This window comes from Cololabis saira, chromosome 5 (assembly GCF_033807715.1).
Source record: "Cololabis saira isolate AMF1-May2022 chromosome 5, fColSai1.1, whole genome shotgun sequence".
In the NCBI taxonomy this organism is placed as follows: domain Eukaryota; kingdom Metazoa; phylum Chordata; class Actinopteri; order Beloniformes; family Belonidae; genus Cololabis; species Cololabis saira.
Window position 1 is genome coordinate 38,408,958 of NC_084591.1, and position 14,007 is coordinate 38,422,964.

The 14,007-nt window shown below is 41.5% G+C and overlaps 1 protein-coding gene across 3 annotated transcripts in view; it reads left to right on the forward strand.

The window, feature by feature from the left end:
- The first annotated feature begins 1,064 nt into the window (after window positions 1–1,064).
- Window positions 1,065–14,007, forward strand: part of sema3d (sema domain, immunoglobulin domain (Ig), short basic domain, secreted, (semaphorin) 3D) — a 31,137-nt gene continuing 18,194 nt past the window's right edge. For 2 of the 3 annotated variants that reach the window (XM_061721969.1, XM_061721971.1), the window contains exons 1-6: window positions 1,065–1,385; window positions 7,632–7,884; window positions 11,259–11,419; window positions 13,404–13,466; window positions 13,620–13,739; window positions 13,845–13,938. In XM_061721969.1, coding sequence (XP_061577953.1) covers window positions 7,677–7,884; window positions 11,259–11,419; window positions 13,404–13,466; window positions 13,620–13,739; window positions 13,845–13,938 — 646 coding nt within the window. In that variant the 5' untranslated portion in view covers window positions 1,065–1,385; window positions 7,632–7,676. Of the gene's footprint in view, window positions 1,386–2,350; window positions 2,452–7,631; window positions 7,885–11,258; window positions 11,420–13,403; window positions 13,467–13,619; window positions 13,740–13,844; window positions 13,939–14,007 lie in introns of all 3 variants that reach the window. The other variant, XM_061721970.1, reaches the window with a different exon arrangement.

The following is a 14,007-nucleotide window of genomic DNA, read 5'->3' on the forward strand; positions in this document are numbered from 1 at the left end:
AAATGAGATGGCCTGTATAGGAGTTAATGGTTAGGGTTAGGGTTAGATATCACAATCAATTTTGTGATGTTTGACTCAAGGTCATCGCTAGTCGACATGAGCAACACTGATGATCATCCCAAACTCAAGTGTCATATTGCTTTTCCAGAACATTCTACATATGGGGCATGACGCTGTTGAGAATAAAGAAACCAGTTCAAATTGTTTGTGCTTTTGAACTTCATACAGGGGGAACCTGAGGCTCCCCCTTTTTGTTATTATTTATTATTATTAGTTATTACTATAATATCATTATTATTTCTCTCTTGTTATTAGGTGACTTTTGGCCTAGTGTGTGACAAGCTGTGTGACGCGTGACCACTGGCAACAAGTGTCGCCAGTCATAAAAATGCTATTTTCTTCAAAACAAAGTCCATCCATCCATTATCTATACCCGCTTTATCCCTTGCAGGGTCACGGGGGTCTGCTGGAGCCTATCCCAGCTCATTTCAGGTGAGAGGCAGGGGTACACCCTGGACAGGTCACCAGTCCATCGCAAGGCCACATATATACACACAAACCATGCTCACAACCACACTCACACTCACACCTACGGGCAATTTAGAATCACCAATTAACTACTATGCCTGTTTTTGGACTGTGGGAGGAAGCCGGAGTACCCGGAGAGAACCCACGCAAGCAAGGGGAGAACATGCAAACTCCACACAGAAAGGCCCCTGCCGGGCCTGGGAGTCGAACCGGGGACCTGTTCAAAACAAAGTACAAAATGGAAAAAAATAAATAAATAAAAACTACAAAAAATGATTCAGAGGGACTCAAAAAGAAAATCCGGGCACAAAAGGGTTAACAATTTACTCATAGTTCTTTGATTAATGAAGCCTTATTTTAATTAGCTTCACGTTCACACAACTTTAATAAAGTGAAATACCGAAGTTCCAAGTGCAGCCAGGGGAACCAGCAGATCTGCTGTGACCACTGAACTCCTGACTGGCAGCGGGACAGATGCTGAGTGAGTGAGGGCCCCTCCTTTCCACAGGCAGCAGTCACAACTGGGACTTTTGCCGTCAGTCTTTACCGGGACGAGCCAGCCAAAACACACACACACACACACCACACACACACGCACACACACACCGTCACGGAGGACCAAGAGTTCAAGAGCGCTGGTTTCCGTTTAACCATCATCCACGGGAGTGGAAATATCTGGGGGAAGCTTTCACTAGATGTGTCCACTTTCCAGTGCCTGGCCGGTACGAGGTTGTTCATGTGTCATTCCCTCCCTCCCTCACTTTTTTTTTTTTCCTGGCGACTTGCATGAAAGCAGGCACGCGCGCCGCGGAGCTGCACGTGCGGAGGAGACGGACGGAGTCGCGGACGCAGAGCAGGTGAGAGAGATAAACGGAGAAACTTTATCGTCCTCTTCATCTCATTATTCGAGGTAGATTAAATGCGGGTTTGTCATGAAGTCGTCGCTTGAACAGAGGCAGGAAATTAAAGTTTATTTTTATGCGCAACTTCAGTTTCTTTTATGCTCTTCGTGATATTTAATCACATCACTTTTTAAAAAAAATCTACAGTAAACTAAATTGGTTAAAGAGCTTAAGAGGATTTACCAATAACCATTTTTAAAAAAAAAATCTATATAAAAAAAACAAAAAAACCCTAACAACATAACACATTTTATATTGTTTTGAAAAGCAATGACAAACTCTGTTAACGGTCAGTCTTGCCAGAAGTTCCTCAGGCAATCTCTTCTTATGACATAAACAATAAGTATGTAAACGGATTCAGACGTATAATTTGACACATTTGGCTCAAATAAAGACATATCGGTATTTCTTTAGTCATTTATTTTTCTTTAACCACAAAGAGATGTGTGGAGGCTCAGATAAATGCCATACGGATTCAGAGGCACAGAGCAGATTGAAGCAGTGCTGGGACAGTGTTTTAGGAGGGATTGATTGTGGGAACTTCAAATACCCATCAACTGAATAGTTTACTCAAGTCCACATACCCCTCCAGAATAAAAACACAGTGGACAGTAAATAGTGCTGTGAATTTACTTGCTTGTATTACTGAACTCAGTGGTGTGTAAAGTTCAGAGTTTCAGGGTGCACATTTATTTATGTGGTCATTCATCAGTTTTTGCCTCTTAACATGGAGATAAGACTTGACGGGGGGGTTTGAGAGTGACGCAAAGAAACTGATGAAGTGAAGTGGTGTGAGGAAGGGTTTGGTGCTGTAATTGATTTCTCTGGCTGTGCTCCAGGGCTTGCGAGCAGCACAACCGCGAGGGTAAATTATTTCTGGAAGTGAACTCAGAAAAGCTTGTTTGATTTTTCTTCCTCAGATATCCAAATGTTGTGTTACTGAGATGGTGCCAGATTATCCATTACTTCAGACTGCTGCGATCTTAGCTGTGGAAGGACTTCTCTTGAGATTTTATTTCAGGTATAGGTGCCACTGCTCCTTCTAAACTTAAGTCAAAGTCACACCACAATGAGCCTTTTGTTTGAGTTACTTTACTTCGGTTCTAAGGGCGTGTCTGAACTGACCCAATATCACCCTGAACAAAAAAAAAAAAAAAAATCACCACATTAGAATTCTGGTATGTTTTGAATGGCTTACAGTACAATTTCTCTTATCTGAGACAAGCTTTACAGTTCATCTGGAGACTTTTCCCTGGAATAGGATTAAAACTAAAAACTCACAGTGGGCTTTTCCATGCATGTTTTTGTGGAAAGTGTTAGTAAAACATACTTTAGCCGTACTGTGTACTTGCCTTCCCAAATATGGTCAAGTTTCCACAATCCCTCAGGACAGACACACAACTGAGCTACCTTTACTGCAGAGATGCTGCTAGTATGTTTGGAGAGTCTACAGTAACAGCTAGGTGCCAATGACTTGCTGGCAGACAGCCTGGCTGGGTTCGCCTGTCTTGGAGCGCTTTGGCCTTTTTGTATGCCGACTTGATAAACTAACTTGCTCGGGGCTGCATGGACATAAACTGCATTGCCTTGTCTTAGAAGTAACAGAGCTGCTTCCAAGGTCTGTATACAAGAGTAATGCTCTTGAGAAGAGTTCTTGCATAGCATGCATGGGTGTATCCCTGTGTCCTCGGGCTATCTGGGGACAAGTGAGAGCACTTATATCTGTCAGTCACCGTCTCATGCCCTATTGCTCCCATCTGCTAACTGGTATTAGTTTACATGCATGGAGGCATGCATAAACACAGGGACTCATACACTTTCAGGGTTGTATGCTGGGGTCATGTGCTGCTTAGGCTGTGGAGCGTTACCAGTTTTGTTATCAGTTACCAAGAAGCCTACCTGCATGTTTATCTCTATGGCATCAGCTCAGTGACATGGTTTGCTCTCTATTTTAAATAGTCAGTATCTTTCTTTCCACATTTTTTTCCCTGAATTTCCATCTTACCTATTGAAGAGTTGAAGCAGAGATCAAATATCATTCCTCCAACCCTGCTTTTCCATCAGCTCTTTTGTGTGTCAGCAGACCTGAGCTCCCACGGGTGCATTTGCATGTGATAAAGACTGGATTAAATAGCAATATTGAGCTTAAAGAGAGTCTTAAACAAAAGATGCAAATGCAACACTGTCCATCTCTTCTGTATTTGGTTACCATACCTGCAGGTTCCTGTAATATTCTCTAACCATTCTTTCGAGATAACAGCTTATAGATGGACAGACAGGGCTTCAGGGTTGGAATTTTATCCATATCCTTTCCTCTCACGCAGCCTCTTCACTTGAAAAGCGGAAGGGTAGAAACAGGAATGTCTTATCAACTGAGCATTACCACTCAGATCTCTTGTGTAGTGGTCTCAAGTAACATGCAGTGCCCTTATGATGTTGATTCATTTTAATGCTTTTTAATGGTTTTTAATGGTTCAAACATGTTATGTGGTGAAAAATGTGGCCTCGCTTTTAGACATCCTCACATAAACTCACAAACTACATCGTAGTGGATTACGCTGTCTTGAATCGAATCCGTAGTTTAGTCTGGCCTCAGAAGCATTCTACATTTGTTGATTTATAACATTTATTAAAAGGCAAATGGTTGTTCTTTCTTTTTCTCAAAGTAACGGATCAAAGTACCAGTCCATGGAGATGTATTAGACATCATTACCTAAAATGTTTTGTCTGATGCATTCACTCGCTATTTAAGATTAAATTACTGCAGTGTTTTCCACTTCAAAGCTCAGAGATCTCTGTCTCCATCAGTCTGTTTAGATGATTAAATTTTTCGTTTAAGGAGATATTTTGGCTATCTACTTTGCATTCGACTTTTTGGCCAACATTTAATTTCAACACGGTCATGTTGAAAGACACTTTTTTTCACTCAGAGAGGGTGGACTGTTGTTTATTTAATGGCCATGACTAAACAGATTATAAGCAAATTATACTATAAAAATGGCCAAAAAGCTTTTAGCACCATCGCATCACAGGATTTTTTTTATCTTGGTCCTAACTAATTCTAGTTTTCCACAAGGGTCCCATGTTTCGTGTGTAGCTACTTGCTCTCCGTGACAGTTCCCAGCATGCAGACAAACACAGAGGGATCCACAAGTGCGTGCAGCATAACCCCTTATTGGACAGGACTGACATAAATCCTGCACTTTTCAGATCAAATTGATGAACACGTTCACTCTGCCATTTTAAAATGTTTCTTAAGTCTTTTCGCTTGTTATTGAAAGAGAAATAAATGACCGTTTAAAACAAAAATTAATGGTCTGCTAAAGTGCTAAGGCGAGAGTAAGAATGGCTTATCTGCATGAACGATGCTGTTTCCTTTTTTACTACAATCAATCTGGAGGTGGAGGTTTCCCCAACAGTCTAACATTTATATTTAATGTCTCTCATGTATGTACACAAACACTGTGGCCCGGTGGCAGTCCTGCATTTTCCCAATGAGACATGAACTCACACAGACTCACTGGGGAATATGCTTGCTTAAATGCAAGGCTAAAAAAGGATGATTGACTGTTGCCAAGAAAAGCAACTCATGTCTTGAGAGCTAGAAACAATTACCTATGTTGTTGTGCCAGGTCAGTGCCTGTGGTCGGGGAATAAAGACAAATAGCTGCGCTAATGCACTCTGTCCTGTGGAGATGGAGGGGTTTGATAATAGCGTACTCAACAGGGCACCTGGGTGTTGCTAAATGCCTCATTAGGGGTGGTCTCTGTGTGAAAATGCCCACGGCAAGAGCACTTCTTGACCATCTGCTCTGTTCTCATGACTGCTGGCAACTTGTACTGCAGTTATTGTACCTTGAGTTAAACTACTTTTTGACACTCGGCTACTTTAAATTCCCTATAAAGTATCTCAGCTTCCAGATTTGCATCACAGACAATTAAAGGAAACTAACAGCATTATAATTCATGGCATATAAGCACCTCTTTTCTTTGATTTTGTGCCCTAACCAGAAAAGCCGATATCTTATAGGCCGTGACACTTCAGAGATGTTATATTTTGTGAAATCAGAAGCCAGCAGCACTCGGCTGCCAGATACAAATCTGTCATCGTCTCTATCGGGATTGTTTCTCATCACCCCCGTCACCGTGGCCGTGCTGCCAAAGGCAACAGGGATTCAAGCTGCCAGGAAACAGGGGTGTTAACTTAACCCACATGGCACAAGCTGTCTGTTTCTCCTCTTCCTCTCCACTCCCTCGCTTTTTTTTCTCTACAAGTTTTTTAAAAATATTTACCAAGTATTACTTTCCCGGCTGCAGTATCCTTCCCTTTGTCATCCTCTTCTCAATACATGAAGAGATTGTCACGCACCTCCTCCAGCTCATGGTTTCTTCTTTCTCTGAGGGCCGTTCTTGAAGAGGGTGGCTGCACAAACCCCTGCTGGCGAGAGATGTGGGCACTCAAGCCATGAAGAGAGATACATTACTCAAATGCTTCTCAGTTGGGTGAAATCGTGTCACTGCTCTCCTAAAGATGCTGTGTGGAGGATAAGCCCGGCCTTCAGCACTATCGGTGTCACTCACAAAGACCAAAACCGCACAGATTTAAACCTCCTCTCTTTCTCCGTCTCTTTGCTGATTGCTCATCCATCACACAGTGAGAGCTCTCTATCGCCAGCTCTAACCCTCAAGGTGTGAAACTGCCTCAATTTGTCATCTTAAATAAACAGTGCTCTGTTTATTGAGGCTTAATCCTTTTGGCTTTCAAGCTGCAGGGCACTGCCGTGGGTGGAAGTCTGCCCTCAAGCTCAAGCTTTACACACCATTTTATAAAACCCATCGGAGAAAATAAAGTTTATATCAGCTTATATTTTATCAAGCAGTGGAAATCTGTGTGTTTAGGTTGTGAGTTAATATGTGTCCCATGTGTCACCATACACAACTTTCCTGGCGGTGCACACAGAACAACATTGCTTGGTTTCGATACGTGTGTGGGTGCCACATCTACTTCCAATCAATTAATTTGGCCTGACATTGTTTATGTTGCCACTTGACAGGTTGATGTGTGTTATCTGCGATGGGGGTAGAAAAAAAGTAATGAGGGCCACCAAAAGGTCTGGAGAGGAGGCGTTCTTTTGATGCATTCATTAATTTCTTCATCAATTATCTGGTTAATTAGTAGCTTAATGGCTGTGGAAATTGCAGAAATGGAGGTTAAATATTCTGGTGAAGCTGACTTGGAAGGGGGATGCACTACATTTCATCTTTTTTAATTGATAGTAAGGATAACATGATGTTATAATGCAGCCCACCTAACAACTAACTATAACCACTGTTTTTGACGTGGAAGCTTCTACTAGAATTTGAAAAATGTTTTGTCAGTAATGGGATTTTATTATCAAACTACTTCAGTTTACTTATTTTAACATAATGGGCTACAAAGAAAAAGCTCCAAGTCAGTCCTTTGTTTTTAATAGTCCACTGTACACTTCTCACAAAAAGTAAACTCCAAATTCATTAAAAAAAATAAGAACTTTTCAAACTAAGGTTTCTCTTTAAATTTTTTTATATATCGGAGTAAAAGATTACACTGCAACATTGGTTAATTAGTCCTATGTACATTTGGGGCACAGTGCTGAAGTCCTGGCATCTGATGTCAGAATAATGTTGCCACGGTGGTTTGCTCAAGCAGATCACTCATCCCGGTGTGAATAAATGTCTGTTCCAGAGGCCTCTTTAATTTGCTGTGAAGTCCTAAACATTACACGGCTCTTTTTTTTTTTTAGATGACATAAAAGAGGAAGTGACAGGCTCATCGGCCAAATAGTGAAACTGTAGGAATGCATCATTTAAGCAAAGAATTAAATACAATATCCATGTGAAAAGGAAGTGAGGCAGATAGAGAAACTGAAAGAGGAATGACTGGCGGACAGATAGCAGAGTGCAGCTGTTTTGTTAGTCTGACCTTTGTTTTGGGCAAACAGATTTAAAGGCAACACAAAAGGAAAGGCAGTGACGGACAACAGCTGATGCAGGATGGGCAAAGGAAGGGCACATGCCTGTAGGGCTCCATGGTGAAACAGCTGAATGACCACAGTCTTTACGTATATTTACGTCCCCTGTGAAGTTAGATAAGACTGCATACATACACCCTCGTGCATGCTCCTCCCTAGCTTGACTCTTTACCCTGGTCTCCCCCCACAGGTTTGCAGAGAAGAGTGAAAACAGAACAAGACTGCTACATACACCATGAAAACAGACGTCTCTGGTAATCAGAGTCCGAATATAGCTGGGGCTTCGCACTCGGTGTCTGGCAGTAATTACAGCGTCAAAGGGAAGAGGACCTCAGCTCTATCTCATCCATGGGTCCCATTAGCTGGACTGATTTTGTTGGCCACCTTTCCTTTTGGAGCAAGCATCAAACAGAGTGTCCCCCGGGTCAAACTCAGCCACAGAGGTAAGAAGTGAACTAGAGCTGTTGTGTTTGCTCATTTCATTCTTATTTCAGATCCATTTGTTTATATACTTTTTTTCTGTTTTACCCCTACGGTTGAGAGAGTGCAGTAACACTGTGATAATTTACAGTTACATTCAGCAAATATTCTTTTTCTTAACCTGTCTTTGTTTTTCTTGTGTTTATTTTTCAGTTTTGGTTAGAAAAAAAAGGGGTGTATGAAAATGAGTTGTGGTATTATATTAACACGTTTTGAAAAATGTCACTGTGAAGAAGAGTGAAAGATGTAAGACTCATTGAGCGTTTGTAATCATTCTCCGTTTGTCACTTGAGTTATGTTGTAGTTGAGTTTCTGTGATCTGTCATCATTTAAATGGTTGATAGGCTAAATCTAAGTTTTTATGTTGAAAACATATGTTGATAAAACAAATGTTTTCTCTTGATACCAATGTTTTCTCAGCGGTGTCCCTCTCATCACCTGCAAACACTGATTTACCAGTTGATGCTCCTTGTCTGGAGTACACTGCTGTTCATTCTGCTGCATGGACATTTCTGTGCCTATGTGTTAAGCTTTTCATCACCGACATATTTGTTTTGAGCCACTAGAGGAAGGCAAAATTATTGCACCCTTAAAAGCCACTCTAAACTCTTATGCAAACTTTTCTTCAAAGTCTCCATCCCTTGTGCGGCGCATGAGCTGCGAGGAACCACACAAATGGACTTCTGTCTTGCTCCATTAAATTGAATCCCCTGCTGTGACCTAAAAGTAAACCCAATCTGACTTCAACTTCTGAAGGCGCTCCTTTGGTCGATGCTTCCAAAGCCCGTCAAGGCTGGAACAAGATATACACATGTGTTCTCAGTGTCCAACATAAATAGATCCAAGGAGCTGCAGGAATAATGACTGCGAGGGACGGTGTTTACTCAGCAGTTAGGGTAGCATTTAGCACTACAGTTTGTCCCACTTAAGTCAGCGCTAAGATAAAGCAGTTCATATAGGAATGTATTTTAGTTAGGTCATTGCATATTTTAGACATCTTTTTTTTTCATGCTCTTCCTGGGTAGTCTCTTGCCTCTTGACTCAGATCACATCAGACTTCATGTTCATTCACTGGAATGGTCATCTGACTATAAATTGGTTTCCTGTCATCCACAACAGCGGAGCAATGTCCATATTTGGCCTTCTCAGTCAGAATGACTGAGGCAAAACGAAATCCATCAAAAGCAAAGCCTCAATCCAGTACACACATCATGCGCAAATCTTGTCATCATCTCATCAGTGCACACTGTTCAAAAGCAGCACCACCCAGCAGGGATCACTCTTCAAACATCACATCACCCCCACTCCCCCTGTGGAAGCGCAGCCTTGCTGAATGAAGGGTGAAATGATCAAAGAGAAATTGGCTCTGATTGATTGAGCACCTTCAAAACAAGATCCTTCAACTGGATTAACCTTATCCACAAAATCTGATGTTGTAGTAAAAGTTTGAAGAGGCTAAGACAGCGAAACCCATTATCAGTAAAAAGGAAGACATTTTAGACATAATGTGAATAAAACTAACTACACATAATATTTTAGTGAGCTAGATTGTCAGGTTCAACAGTGATGCGCATTTATTCTGTCCTTATGTGGCCTACATTCCATCTATGTTCAATGCTACTTACGTAGTTCTTGAAAGCATTCACTTTGTAACAGGAATCGTAAAACTACATTCCTCTGAATTAGATGTGGCTGTTCTATATATCTGTTGCTGGTTTCATGCTGCTCTGTATATTCTGAACTGTGGAAACCACCGTGGACTGAATACCAATGAGTGAGATTGTGATTGTGTAACAAACAGGGATAAAAGGACTCTTTTCAGATGGTCAAAATACCAAGTACAGTAAGAGCAATTCAAAGAAGTTTTCATTTTAATCTTACATTTGTTGCTCATATGTGGCATCCACATGTGCTGTATGGATACCGGCCTTCAGCTATAAAGAGAAAACATCAAATATGCATCCTGGCTTAACATCAAACATGAATATTGACAACAGACCGATTATTCCATCTAACCCATCATCATCTCAGTAGATCACGAAGCCCATAAACAAAATAAAATAAATAAAAACAAAACTGTATGTACAGACATCTGCCTTAGAATGGCTAAGATGAAACTGTATTTTTGGTTACCATTAGGTATTCATTAATACAATACACAGCTCCTCTGAGCTCCAGTTAATCAGGAGCTGTTGAAGATGTGGAGGACCCTCCTCTTTGAAAAAAGGTGTGGAGCGCAACTCTGAATGGCAACAGCTAGACGCACTCTTTCAGTGGACCCATAGTGCTGTGTGTTGACACAACAGATTACTGTTAGCTGGTGGCTAGAGGGCCTAATCTGCCTACAAGGTTTGGTCTGCTGGGGGCATGATGTGTATGCAGGGGCGAAAGATATCAGCATGTGGAGATTCTGTGTGTGAGAACATGTGTATAAGAAGAGGTATTAAGCAGGTCTATATGGTGGAGGGGTCCCAGATGTTCAAATATTGAAAGTTTCTAACCTCTCCAATCTTTCACACCAAGAGGGTAATCACAATGTCAATCCTTTTTAGAGTGACTCCCAAAGGACTCTACTGCTGAGGGCCAGTGTTTATTCAAGGCATGTTGCTATACTGGTGCGCTGAAAAAAGCCTGGTGATGGAAGAGATTTCCTCAGATCAAGGAGATCAAGGACACAATGCTGAGCTGAAAATGTTGCTGCAGTGAGCTTTGCCAGAGATCTTTCTTTAACACAAGTCTTGGTTGCAGACAGTCCTCGACCAACTAAGCAAACATATTATATATTTAACTCTTGATTCAGCATATATGAAGTCCTATCAGTATTTTTATTTAATGGTTAAGCAACAGGTCTTTATCATAACCTTTTCATGATCTCATACTGACTGTGGCTACAGCTGAAGCTCATACGTATAGCGAGGTTCAAATGAGTTTTAAGCGATGAAGCAAAACAACACTTTGCTGGTAAACCTGTTACAATCTGGGTTGTTAATGCAAAATATCAAGAGAGGAGAAAGTTCCAATGAAAATACCAGCATAAAGACACCGGATAGTGCACTTACGTACAAAAAGCGCTCTCCAAACCATTGCTACTCTGTCAGTTCTCTATCAGCAGGTGGATCTTAGGTGTTGAACCGCGCAGGATTAAGTAAATTCAAGTCATATTGTATTTCTTCTCCAGACCAGGCAACCTCAAACTCGTCTGCAAAGTTAAATCCCCCAATGAGATGCTGCTGAACTATGTCACATTTCTTGATGGATGGTCCTTTTTTTCAAATGTAAGAATTTTCTTTTCTTTGTTTGTCCATCTCACTCTGCCTTTTTTCTTGTTCTGGGTCAGAACTGGTGCAAGCTGGCAGCGTGTCTCTGTTTGTGGGCCCAGCCGATGGCCTGTATTCCCACTCCCTGCTTTTGGATGAGGAGAGAGGCCGCCTTTTGTTGGGAGCCAAGGATCACATCTACTTGCTAGACCCTGAAAATCTGGCCAAAGGTCCCAGAAAGGTAAAGCTGGAGAGAGGGAAGTTTCAATTCATATTTATGAAAGAAGAATTGTGAATGGCACAAACCCACAGGGGATCCAGTGCAATAATGGTCAGAAAACAATGAGCTGCTCTTGAGTTACCACACTTGAGAAGCTCTTCAGATCTCAAACTGTTTATAGGTACTTTAAGAGTTACTGCAGTCTTTGACAGAGGGACGGGTCTTGAAAACAAACAAAACAAAGATCAAGTTTGACTCTTCCATACACATTGCCAGACCTGCTGCTGAGATTAATCCCATGCTTGGAGTCACTTAAGACGTCCTGACCTCAGTTGCTTGTTGTGACCGGCCAATTATGGGAAACAGTGATTTAATTTCATCGCATGACACTTATACCTGTCTTGCCATTAAGTGGGGTGATGTAAGGTATTTTTTTCCATTACGAAGCTGCTGAAAGGCACTCAGGCGTGTTTTGTTTCAGAGAAGCGCTCACCTCTCACTCAACAGCAGTCTGAAGCTGTCTGTCTGGTAAGGTCAGGGTCATCCGGCCTGGAAGGCACATGCATGAACACACTCAGACAAATGCATGCGTAAACATTTGCGGCGTATGTGCCTAACGATTACACGTTTACACAAACACACGCATTTGGACGGATGCCACATGTTAGAGTTTGTAGATGTGAGTGTGTGTTTATGCAGCTGAAGCTGATCCATGAGTGGGAAGACTGTTTATTTGATCTTTATCTAGTTGTTTTAACTCATAGTCTTGCTCTCAAAGTGTTGCCTTTCTGTTGCCTCCCGGGTCATCGATACTGATGCCAGGGAGATATGCACCAAAAGTGCAACACAGAGAGCCTTTAGGGACCTGATCTGATGGTGAAAAAGAGCCTAATGTTCAGAGTTAGAGAAGAGGCACACCTGGAATGGGATCCAAGCCACTAAAACAGGGTTTTTGCAAGCATTCCAGGTGCACCAAACTATATTTTCAAGTGGTAACTGCTGCAATATAAACTTTTTACAGTGGTCTTCAAACAAGACTATATGCATTGAACGAAGCCATTGTAAAAGAGTTTTTCTTAAAGAATTCTTTGTCCATGAATACGTTTTGGCGATGGCTCGGATTGGTAGGGTTTGGGGGAGGTGACACGCTAAGCACATAAGCCTGTTATAACACATGTATGAACATGGTGGGGCACATCTAAAGAACACTAAATAAGTGATGTCTCGAACCAGCACCTAGAAAATATGAATCACGCTAACTAACATCGGACATTTTGACTTGGCGAGAAGTGAGAAGGCAAAAAAAAGAGGAGGGCAAATGCAAAATGCAAATGAAAGTTAAATACAACGCATATCAAAGAAGTGTAGAAGGATACAGAAAAAAATGATGTAAAAGTTATTTAAAACAAAATCAGGAATCCATGGACTGCTGAGTAACCATGCGCTCATTTTGCACGTGAAACTTTAACATATTTTCTTTTACCACTTCTGTTCTTACACTCTGTGCAGCCTAAGATAAAAGAAAAAAAAGAGAAGAAAATAAACATTTGTCTGGCTATGTCCTGTCTGGCAGTTAGTCCCTGAGTTTCGGGGTCTGCTCATGTTTTAAGCCTTAAAAAGCCACTAAAAAGACTTCTGAAGAATCTTGGGTTACTCTGAGGCTCATATAAAGCTGAGGGGAGGTCAGAAGTTTACTCTGTAGTACCTTTTAACAAGATCTTTAAAAACATATATTCCACTCTATAATGCTTGAGCAACCAGTGTAAAGAACAGTATTAGCCGGTGCTGTCCTTTTAGATCTTATCGGTGTTGGCTGCAGAAATCTGAACCAACTGCAAATGCAAAACACTCTGCAGCAGATGTGCAAGAAAACTGACACTATACACTGAGATTATTGGCTGGTGAAGTGATAAATAGAGATGCAGTAGATTGAAAAGTTGTTAATCTCAAAATGACTTGGATATTGTGGCTACGGGGTGAGTTGTGAACTTCTTTTTTTTATTAGATCTACTGGCCTGCTCCGAGGGACAGAGTTGAAATCTGCAAGCTGGCTGGCAAAAATGAAAATGTAAGAGTTTTAAAGAAAAATCACTTTTACTGCAAATTCAAGTTTCTGTTTGGACTCAAAAGACTGTCTGCGTGCCACAATGTGCATCCCCAGTCACGCTTTACTTTTTATGATAGTTCATGCTTCCTTTATGTGTGTCCCTGCTTGTCCCAGTTGGAATGCGCAAACTTTATCAGAGTTCTCCACAATTACAACCGAACACATGTCTACGCATGTGGGACAGGAGCCTTCCACCCCATCTGCACCTTCATTGAAGTCACTGGCCAAAGAGAGGTGAAGTGACATGAGTTAATAACAGCTTAAACTTTTATGGAAGGATTTCTCGAGTGCGGTTGAATATTTAGTATTTTATCGACTAATCTTCATCTTATGTCCTAGGATGGAGTCTTCCAATTGCTGCCTGATACTGTTGAGTCCGGGAGGCTGAAATGTCCCTTCGATCCCTCACAGCCTTTCACATCAGTACTCACAGGTATGAAGAAATACTGCAAGTCGTTTGCTGCACAGCACCAGCTTCCTGGGAATAAAAGTCTCCTCGCAC